General features: G+C 39.0%; 1 protein-coding gene across 2 annotated transcripts; it reads right to left on the bottom strand.

Annotated features, from left to right (window-relative positions):
* Positions 1 to 212: 212 nt before the first annotated feature.
* On the bottom strand, positions 213 to 11,526 carry cyth2 (cytohesin 2). 2 transcript variants are annotated; one of them, XM_030394228.1, is made up of 12 exons: positions 11,318 to 11,526; positions 8,178 to 8,328; positions 7,404 to 7,479; positions 7,198 to 7,316; positions 7,031 to 7,111; positions 6,744 to 6,856; positions 5,709 to 5,857; positions 5,489 to 5,600; positions 4,786 to 4,862; positions 4,033 to 4,104; positions 3,758 to 3,912; positions 213 to 3,595 (listed from the first exon to the last, which is right to left on the bottom strand). In XM_030394228.1, exons 1-12 carry the CDS (start codon positions 11,382 to 11,384, stop codon positions 3,508 to 3,510), a joined length of 1,260 nt encoding a protein of 419 aa, XP_030250088.1. In that variant the 5' UTR covers positions 11,385 to 11,526; the 3' UTR covers positions 213 to 3,507. The 2 variants fall into 2 exon arrangements, with proteins under 2 accessions (XP_030250088.1, XP_030250089.1); XM_030394229.1 differs by having other exon boundaries at positions 7,404 to 7,470; positions 11,318 to 11,525.
* Between the last annotated feature and the right edge of the window lie 164 nt (positions 11,527 to 11,690).

Genomic DNA, 11,690 nt, shown 5'->3' with positions numbered 1-11,690 from the left:
GCTGCTGCAGCTGCAGAGGCTCACATTATTTATACATGTGTTTTATTTTGCTGCCCCATCCTGAAGGTTCTTCCATTTCTTTCCCAGTAAAGGAGTTTTGTAATTACCAAGTCAGTGATTAAGGGATAGAGGACTATCCAAATAAAGTTGACTTGACGGTTAAAATATAAGACAAAAAGCCAGAAGAAATTAAAACACAGACAACAAACCAATCATATCTGTTTACCTTTTATTGTTACACAGTAGTTTACTGGCACCAATGTATCATGGTTTTCCTTTTGCTACATTTACAGATGATCTATCCATCTTCACCTCACAGTAAATAAAAATAAATAAATACAAAATAAACACAATTTCTGAAAGAGGTGGCTCTGGGGTCACAGGAATCAGAAACAGAGGCCCAGTTTCAGTCTGATCATTTCAGTGTTCATACTTTTGTTCAAATGGAAACATTTGTTGTCTCAAACTGTTTGTTTTTTTGGCAACTTTGCACTTCAAGAATACCCAGTAGGCGAAGGCCTACAGACAGTCCATGTAATGTGTAGAAGCACTAAGATGGAGATTAGAAGTTAAGGTTTTTTTCTGGTTTGGAGAATAAAAGGCAATCCTAGATTTATATTTGAAGGACCAATCACATAACAAGGTCTACAATGTTCTGATCACAGAGAAAAGACTTCATTCAGCTCCAAACAGCATGTTCCTGGTGAACAAATGAATCAAAACAGTACCTGCTGATCAGAAATCGTTAGTGCTATAGCTGGCACTGACCAGGTGGTGGTGTTTTGCAGTATTTCTACACAGTTCATGGTTTATCCTTCAGCATATTGCAGTGTGTATGGATCACCAGTAGAGGGTGCTACAGAGTATTGGAGTATTGTCAGTCAAAGTAACAGCATTTTCCCCAAAATGCTAAAATTGATAAAGTGCAGTAGACAATTATTTTTTACTACCATCAAAAAATGCCAATTCAATAAACTACAAGAAATAAGTTCATGAACTGGATGTCAAGCAAATCTATCACTGGACACAAATCTAAACTTGTTACTGATTCATTACATCTGAATATTTTTACTATCATATAATGAATCAAAGCTTTGTTAGTGTTCCATGTTTTGTTGTCTTCTTCATTTTCATCACTGTGGTAGGATGGAAATTCTCAATTTCAACTTGTGAACATCTTCCTCACACTTCAAGTGGACGCTGAGCAGCCAATGAAGCAAAAACTGGACGTTAGTTTAACAGAGTGTGAGACCGATTACTGCTTGTGCTTTAACTCTGTCTGTTTTACTCCAAAACCAACAAAGTGGTCGAGAGATAAACCAGACTACGATACATCGCCTAAATATCTTCTCATTTTCCAAATAAACTACAATTTACTCTAAGCATAAATCAACTTCGATATTAAATGCAATTTTTCAAGGTCAACAGGGAACACTAACACTTTTCAAATCAGTGCACTAGCATGATCAGCGATGCATCAGCCCCTACGACTGATGCCTCAGTTTATCAACATGCAGTCCTACAGTAGCTCGTACAAAAATCAGATCTTAACAAAAGATAAAGAATAAATTAAATCATTTCTATGTGTATCGTAAACAAATATGCTAACATCTATTTACAAAAAGTATACATTGTAATGAGCTGCCTTTGTGATTTCTTGAAAACTCACTATAGCGGACAGACCAGGCTCTAACAGTTACATGTCTGACAAGAGTTATTACTTGTGAGAGAGATGTCTGTGTTTGTCTTGTAGTGTTGAGCATGAGGGAAATGATTTGTGGCATGCGAGAACATTGCAAGAACATCATGATCGTTGCTCAGTATAGTGTGATAAAGGATTTGTTAACAAGCTTTCAGACTGGAACTACGGTTTTCTCTGCTATTGCTCAAACATGTTGAGAACGTGCTAAAGAACATATACATATTGAGTCAGTGAGCTGAAAGAAGCAGCTGTCTGGAAGAGAAGCTGCTCGATTTGTCTCCAATAATTCTTCAAGTCAGAAACCGTTTTGCCGTAAGACTTGACCATGTTTGAAGATCAAAAGTAACTTGGTGATATAAACCTGTGTCAGTGTCAGTATAAACAGTAATGAACAGTGACATTTTCCCCACATAATGCTAACAGTATCTAAGTGTCGACAGGAGTTACTTGTATCAAAGCCATTAAGAGTACTATAGGAAGCAATCTCAGTATTCTGAAATCATTTGCTGCTTTGTTTGCATCTTAGCCACTTAAACTGAATCACCCATCCTCTCTCATCAATACTAAATGAAAATAAGTGTTGTTAGTGTTTGAATAGTGAATTCACATTTTGCCTGTGGGTAAGCACAATCAAGAAAGGCCATTTCTCATTTAGGCAGCATCAACAGATGTGAAAAAAGACACAAGAACTGAAGCTGCTTGCTACCCTGAATAAGACCATATTCACACTACTGCAGATAGACATAAAAAAGATGCCCGTTTAGAACGTTTCAGAGGGTATTCTAGAGTCTGCTGTGCATACTAAAAGGCCAAGAGAGCAGAGAAATATTAAGCCAGCAGCTTTAGGGCTCAGGCATAACAAACAGACATAAACTAGTGACGAAGGCTAACTGTTGTGGCATCTGCTCTCGGCCATAAAGCTGCACCTGAACACACTGCAATGACTACAAGCTGACTTTGGATATACAAAGCGTTATGATCAAGCAGGTTTTTGACACCGCTCTGGCCAATATAGGGATTTCCAAATGAGAATTTGTCTGATTAAAAGCTGCAAGTGGCAGTGGTGATGAGGTGGAGGCAAAAAGAAAGGAGAAACTGCGTGAATGGGTCAAATAGTGGATATTACAGTGACAGGCCCAAGGGGCTTTCCCTTTCCTTTTCCATTTTGCTTCTTGTGCAGTGATTCGCCTAGCTGAACAGCCACCGCTGTTTCTACGTGCTCATTTGGCCAATAGTGCAAATGATGTGGGACACACTGAAACGGCTTGGCCCACAGATGCTGGCACTGACACTGGCTGACAGACAGCCTTGTGTGTCAGGACCCTCACACGTTTCTGCTGAACAACTGTCTGATGTTTTGTTTGTGGTTCACAGCTGAAGAATAATAAAGTACAAAGGAAAAAAGAAGATTCTTAAAATGTATGAAGACGCACAGATACCTCTGATAGCAATTGTTACACTTGTGTACATTAGTGTGAATATGGTCTAAGACACGTTTTATAGACGACTGTGGTGAGAAGACGGGACAGACGGTGTGCTCTGGCTGTAGTGTGTCAGGTTTTGTCTAACAGCATTAGTGTAAGAACCAAGAGAAGAAGAGGAGGAGCCACGGCGTGTGAGCTCTTCACTCTGAATGTGGCTTTCAAGAGTCTGGTAGACGGGATAGCAAGGAGTTGGATGATGTTGCACTGTAACAAAACTTATGAACAGGGAGCAGTGAGGAGCAGGGATGAAAACATGTGTCCAGTGTTGGAGGAAGGGATGAGGAGGTCAAAGGAAGACAGTGAGAGAGTGGAGGGAATACTCTACGGTTGTTCCTCCTTCTTCTTCAGTGATATACGTTTCTTCCTGGCAGCAAGCATTTCGTAGAAGGGATCAACACTGACAGCAGATCTGTATAAGAGACAAACAGAGGGAGCGAATTGAATATGAAAATAAACAATCACAAATGTACACGTATCATCTGGACATTAAATTAGGCCCTTAAACAAAAGGCTGCCCAATGTTTGTCAAAAGTATCTCACTGGTGTACCACATTAGCCTTCATTTACGTACTTGATACTGTGAATCCATTCGTCCTTCTCTTCAGGTGTGGGGGCAGAGATACGATACACCATGTGGTTTCCCTCCACTACTCGCCCATCAGCCTCCGTCTTACATGCCTTGATCAGCTGACCACGGTTGTTGGGGATGTACAGCTCGAAGCAGTTCTGTGGGGAGAAATGCAAAGAATGTCGGATAAACAAGCACAATGTACATGAAACTGTGGAAATTATAAATACAATAATAACAGTTGCCTTCAATTCTGTGCAGCAAAAATGCAAACTTACAGGTTTTCTTGGGTCTTCTACCTCACGGATGCTAAGGTTCTCCAAGGGAATGATACCTCGTGGTTCCTTATCCTATGAGAGAAAAACACGACCACAGCACATTAGGGCTAAACAAGTTGATTTAACATTCAAAAGGCTTTTATTTTATGTTTTATTTGTTTAACGAGTCACAATAGCAATTTTAAAGTGTAACAATGAGCAAGAATTCCACCAATCTCTTCATTATTGCTGCTAAAAAAACTGTCAAATTGGGGGGAACTTGCAATTACTTTCCACAAAAATGGAAATCAATTCATATCCAACATGGTCCTCGTCATGTATTTAGCAGCAACACTCATGACTAGCTTTTAAGTAATCAATTTAATATGAAGCATTCTAACTTTTTGGCTCAGTGTGATCCTGATCTATACTGATGTCTTTGTGGAATATGTGTTGTGTTTGTGTTAGTCCCGCATTTGTAGTTTGTCTTTAAAATGTCTTATCTTGAGACCAGACTGTCTTGTGTCTCAACAAAGCCAGTTTTCCACTGTGGGATTACTACAGTCATACATCTAATACTTGAGTTTAGTAACTCCACTTCCTCGGAGTTACAGTACATTATTGCTAAGGTTTTGCAGCTGCCCTTTAGTTCTTGAACATTACCACATTTTGTTCTTTAATTCTCTTTTTATTTCCACAGAAAAGCCAACGTAAATACATTAATATCCTGTGATAATTGACTTAAAAATATGCCTCATGGACACAAACACTTACTGTGGTGTATTCAAAGTAATAAAGGCAGTTGTCTGTGAGAATAAACCATCGCCGTTTCCAGGTTTTCACTCGTCCCCCTGAAACAAAAGAAGACAGATGATGAGTGAGAGGAGAGGTGAAATAATAGCTGAAAGATTACTACTTTACTATCACTACATGGCTAATAGTTTCTACAACTTTATGACTACAGCAACTCTGTCAGTACATACCTCCTGAGAAAACAAGCAGCGGTGGAAATCGCAGGGAAGAAGCAGAGACAAAAAGGGACCAGAGGATTTAGAGGACAGGGGACAAATAGAGAAGGAGAGAGAGAGACAGATGGGGTGGAAGAAGAGATAAAGAGGGAGATTTTATTAGTGACACAAAGATCACAGGCCCCGCCATGCAAAAGAAAACAATCAGATTTTTAGACTGCTGTGACGCAAGAAAGTGAGTCTCTTATCCAAATGCCACGACACTGTGAGCTGACAATTCAAGTGGAGGCAAAGAGCCAGCAAACCTCAGAGACAGGAGCAGGTTCATCATTATAGCACAAAGCCTTGAAGAGTACAGTAGCACACAGAACAGATCACTTTCTTTACTCAAAAGACATTTACACTCCTGATACCAGTAACACTGACATATTAGATTTATGATATTCTCTTAAATCTTTGTTAAACATGTAGAAAAGCAAAGCAGGAAGACCTCAGTGGCATCATCTCACCTAGTTTAAGAAGCCAACCCTCTCTGTCGGGGTTGAAGAACGTGTGCGTCAGGTCATTGCCATCATCCTCGGGGATCTTGAACGGCTCATTTTTAATACTTTCGTAGAGATTCTGGAATAAATAAGATAGTAAAATGAGTTTATCAAGAATCTCTTCAGTAGGTTAATTTAAATAGGCACTTAGCTGCCTTGATGTGGAGCAATGTGGAGCTTATCATACTCTGAGCAGGTCCTCAGGCAGGTCTCCCCCCTCGTTGATGCCTCGATTCATCGAGATGAAACGGTCCACTCCAGGTTTGTCCCTCACATTTGGGTTATGGAGGCTTGTGTTCAGCATAATGATGGCAAATGACAGCACGTAACATGTGTCTGCAAACAGGAGAGAGATGCAGACATGTATTGCTCAACACAAAGACTAAAATATATTATTAAACATTTTTACCTTCAAGCTGCAGGAGGTGATATTTTGATTTAGTGTTAAGTAGCTCTTTATTCCACTAGTAATCACTGTTATAGTGTTTGGTCAGTAACCCATGTCTCTCCTCCCCCTGCTCATGTAGTACAAGAGAAAATAAATGTTCTGATATCCCTGCCTACTTTATCCAATCAGGACAGAGAACCCCATAAAAGGGGTGGTACTGTGCTCGTAAACACACAGAGAGCAGCATCCTCCTGTTTGTGCTGTTCATTAGCAATGGCGCTGAATGACGGCCACAACTTTGTTCACAGAACATTATGTCGTCACAGTGAAGTTTTAACGTTTTGGATGAAAAATGCCAATACATCATCATTTTATCCTATTAGACATCTATGTAATATGTTTGTCTGACCAACCAAATCTCAGTAGTTAGTACATAAGCCTGACTGTACATTTGTGCAACTTTGAAGAAATGCCTACAGCCATGGATATTGATGGCACAGATATATAAAGGTCTGGGAACATTGAACAGACCACATCTCAAACAATATAAGAAAATAATCAGTGAAAACAGTCTAAAAATAGTACTAAAACCAATGTTCCGAATGAATTGGCAGACTGTGTGGCCTTACAGGCCATTTCTGGTAAGGGGCTTGTTGTTCATGTAAGAGCACACCTTCTAGGAAATGTCCCTTCCTGTGATCCATCACAGGAAAATAAAGTTTGATTTAGTGGGACAGCTCCCAAAACTACACATCCTACAGTGGGTACATTAGGTAGGCTACCTGGCCTAGCCTACATAAAATGCAGCGTATTTGTGAATGTGTTTGTGTTTACCAGTGCTCTGGAAGACGCCGGGGTTGCAGTGGCAGTATCTCTGAGCAAAGGCCTCCATCATTCTATCAATCTTCTGGGCCTCCCCAGGCAAACGGAAACTCCACAGGAACTGTCTGCATAAAAAAGGTCAAGGATTGAGTCAAGTAAGAGAGAACAAATTCTGCAATCAAGGCAGAGTGGGACTTTCCGTTGATGGGAAGGTTTGTTTACCAAAGTTAGCCAGGACGAGATCAAGAGATTTTGTCCTTGATTCAAAGACAATAACAATCCACACACACACAGTTTACCTGAGGGCCTGGACGAGGTTGAGATCAGTGAACTCATGGAGGTCGACGAAGGCCTGAAGAACTTTGATGTTGAAGTCATCCCTGCAGAGCAGCAACAGAACGAGCATGGTTACAAATAGCCGATATGAAAGGAAGATAAGAGCAGAAGATATTTTGAGACCAAGCACCTCTCTCCAAGGTAATCTCCTATAGCAGTCTTGTTGAGGCCCTCTCCTTTGTAGAGGAACTGAGCAATGTCCTCTGAAGTGTGTCTGAGCAGCTCATTCTCCACCAGAAACACAATGCCCTGCAGGAGGGGGGAAGAGTTCATCACCAGACAGCTTACAAAGCATGAAGACACAGTCCCCATGTACAAATATCAAAAGATGTTTACCTTCTTTGGATCCATGTTGAATTTTTTCCTTCCCATTGCCACATGCCGGCTTTTCTGTAGAGTTTTGCTGCAAAATCATTAGAGGTAAGAGAAAAAAAAGGATTTTGCTGCATTCACATCTAAATAACAGCTCCGACTTGAAAATCATATTATTACAATACTTAAACCATTTTATCATAATATCACAGATGTATTTATTGCATATTTAAAAGAAAAGCAGGATATCTCAATTTTTGAATTTAAAAATATGTTAATGATGAACCTTTTATCGTGATAATGGGCGATAATATTTCTGTCAGTCAACTAACTGATGAGTCGACTAATCATAGCCACTCTATAAGCAATGACCACAAACCTGAATGAAGTTCTAAAGAAGGCAATTTATCGAAGAATCAATATCAATATAATGATACAACAATGTCAGCTGAAGAACCACATCACTTATATGCATGTGCTATAATATGACGCGATTAAAAAGATGATCATTAATGAAAAGGTGGTATGAATATACAGAAGCATGACAGCACAGAACTACAGACTCAATTAAATCTAACAAGCTGATGAATAGGCTGATGTTAGCAAACATCATAGAGACAGCTCTGTTGATTTGATACTGGAATGATGACAATTTATAAACAAAAAAAAAATGTGATCCATGACACAGAAAAAATGAAACCAATCGCAGCAAACAGCTTAAAGGTTAGGTGTTTTAGGGAAATGGTGATTGAACCTGTGCACACTGTGGCGATCAAAGTCTACGCCTTTTCTTCTTACCTGCCCTCCGTGCTGGTCTCCAGGCCCTCCACCTCCAAAATTGCCTCTCTTAATTCCTCTCTGAGCCTCTGGATCTCCTGCAGCAGGACGCCCTTCCTCCTGCGGATGTCCTCCAGCTCAGAGCGCTCCTCTGGGCTCAGGTCTACTGGGACTGTAAGGGAAGAAAAGAAGAATGACTCCATCGCTGCTGCTGCAGATATAACAAATGGTAACTGTGCCCAAACAACCTAAGGAAGACTTATTAATATTCTACAAAACCCCATCAAATACAGCTATTTTGAGAACTGCATTGTTACTTAAATTGGACTTATTCCATCTATCAATATCTTACACTAGAGAATCATGGCAGAAGTGGGATAGTAACACTAGTAACTGACGCTCAATATAAAACATACAATGGACAGACAGTGGCAAACTTGTAAATATTTTCCCTTCCATTTCTCTCTTTCTTGTCCTTCATACTATTACTCTACACTCAGCTAGCTCATATTTTGTCAGTAGAATTTGATGCATGAGAGCTTTAACACTGCCCATTGGATGAGTTGTGATATGCTCCAATAATAGAGCAGACAAACACTTCTTGGACACAGACACCAACACAGATAGAGGCACAAGAAGACTATTCTAAAGCTCATGTCAAACAGCCAAATTTTAATTTCTAGAAGTCCCTCTTAAATGTTCTCACCACAGATTAACAAGTGGGGTTTGGTTTTAATTGCCAGTTCCAGACCCCCACCGGTAAACAACCATATCAGTTCAAAGCATGGTTGAACAAAATCACACACAAAAAAAATCTTGTTTAATACTAGTGGTATTAAGCTGAGCACACAGTTTTTGTATGAGCTGGGTCTTGAGAAATCCCCTCTGAGACTTTAGGCACCACAGCAATATAATAAAAGATGAATGTATTTTTGTTTGATTTGCTCACTGTGAACCATTTTCATTGTAACTACTTTGTGCTGAAGACGTAGTCCACATTTATAGTATTCAAAGTTAGGTACTATAATACAGGGTACCCAAACCTTTTCCACAGCCAAATTTAAGCATTTTATTTAAAGCATTTTAAAGTTTTTCCAGCATCCTACATATGTAGTAAATTACATATTTACACACATATATACACAAAATTATTATTTTGCTTCAGCACTTTAAATTAAATTATTTTATTGTGCTATAAAGAACCAAAATGATGTTTCATTATAGCAGTCTACACCTGGACGACTAATCAAAAGAAAGAGTTTTATGTTTCAAAAGGTGCCACCTGTCTGTGAGTGAATCTGCCATGCTATATCACATAGCTAAGACAATATAAAACTCTAATTCAGTTTTAAGCAATTTATCTAAAATGCAAGCATATTTCAAACCTTGAAAATACCACATTAAAATTCATGTAATCTCAAGGATTTCCAGCACTTGTACAAACACTGTAAAACTGAATGGCAATTTTTCTACTGCAATGTTTTGGAAAGTTCTGCACAAAACAAATACATATTATCATTAACATTAGTACTATATGCCAACACCATATTAACCATAAGACTTCCTACAAACACTCAAGGTAGGCAGCACTTCACTAGTGTCCTGGCCAGACTGTACTAGCTACATTACAGAATTCATTTTTAGATTTTATTGTTGACTTTTAAATCCCTATTTAATGCATTTGTGGTTTTAGCCTCAATGTTGTGGAACAAACTCTTCTAAATATCAGCGTAGCTTTAAAAAAACACACCTGCAGGCATTTGAATAATGTCCATCTGTTTTAATGTTTCTCTCCTATATTTTGTTTTATCTATTCATGTTTTTTATTTCCTGTGTGCTCTTGAATTCGTTACTTTGACTGTGTTTCTCTAAGATTCGCTAGCTTTCCATCTATATTGTGAACTTCTGTATTTTGTAAAGCTCCTTGTAACTCAGCTTTTAAAAAGCGTAATAGAATTATGGTGATTATTGTTATTACTAACCAGGCATCTTCATTTACAGATATAGTAAAAGCATATTTGTTTTTTCATGGTTTTGAAGGCAGAGCTGAATTACACAAGCCATTTCCAAAAACTTGACTCGACCTGTTTGGCCAACATGTCAAATGGTGTTTCTGAGGAATGCTGCCATGTAAATATGCACTGACATCACAAACAAACTTTGATGGACTTGAACACTAGGCTACCAGATGATACCTCGCTAAAACAAAAGGCAGACATGCACTAAATCCGATATTAAATAATATTATAATATTAACTTCTTGCGTCATCTTTGATGGTGTTGAGTACGGCATTAGAAGTATCTAATATATTTACATATATATTTTGTGAATTTTTCAGATTGTAGACTAAAGTTAAGAGACACAAGCAAAAAAAGGTGCAATTCTCCAAACAACTGTACTGTCCAAACCATAATCTATAACCACACATTTTTATCAACACATCTCTTATATATAGAACAAAACATTATTGCATTACTTTCAAAGGTTAAGATGTGTTGTAGGGTTGTTGCATTAGACTGGATTAATTCAAGAAGCGTGGTGTCTAAATGCTCCATGATAATCACATTCTCGAAGTGGATGTATTTTGCACAGATTATCGTGATGATTTATTTCCTCCCAACCACCGAGATCTAGAGCTCCAGGCAGCAGCTTGTGATCAGCAGGTTCCCAGCCCAGTGTGTTTACTCTGCAAGAACAAACAGCTGCTCTAGACCCACCAACCACGCCCACAGTCTGGATTAACTGTGCTGTTTGATTCACACTACGGCAGTCAGGGTGCTGCTAACAGGAGAGGGACCGTTCGGAATAATCAGTGCCCCATTTTAACAAGCCCTTGTGTAGCTTGGACGCTGATCAGAGTGTTAAACGTCCACCAACGTTAGCGGAGACGTTTTAGCTCCGAGCACACAGTGGAATAATCAATATTTAGTTAGCGTCAGGCTAATGCATCTTTGTGGTTTGTTTCAACGTAAATGTAGTAAACATGTACAGGCATACTTATTGGAAATGGAGGCAAGAAGGTATATGGTCAATTACTTCCATTTAGCTCAGCGGGATGATCAGTGTCACACCTGAGCAAATAAACTGAGCCATTAGCTACAACTAGCCACAGCTAGCTAGCGATAGCCTATGCAAATAGCTAATTAGTAAGCCCACTTACTGTAGTCCAGGTCATCCATTTTTGGCGCTTTACTTTTAGGCATAAATATTTCAGAGTCGACTGTCATTCAATATCAGAAAACTAGGGATATATGTATAAATATATCCTCAAAACTAAAGGGAAAAAATAGACAACCCCTGGTGTCGAAATGTTGGGCCGGAGACAAAGAAGGTGGCGACACCGGAAGCGGTGTCAGCCTCTCTGGTGGTCAAGTTCCGGTCAGTTGTTTTTCAAAATAAAGTCAATTATATTTATGAAGGCAAATATAGGACATAAATGCACAAAAGTCTGTAAGATCTAACTTCGATTACAAGTATGTTGTTAAACATTGATATGTTGCTGTATGGGATTTTATTCATTTCGTATTAACTTG

This window comes from Sparus aurata, chromosome 17 (genome assembly GCF_900880675.1).
Source record: "Sparus aurata chromosome 17, fSpaAur1.1, whole genome shotgun sequence".
Classification (NCBI taxonomy): Eukaryota; Metazoa; Chordata; class Actinopteri; order Spariformes; family Sparidae; genus Sparus; species Sparus aurata.
The sequence above is the reverse complement of the archived record's forward strand: the minus strand, read 5'-3'. Positions and strand labels throughout refer to the sequence as shown.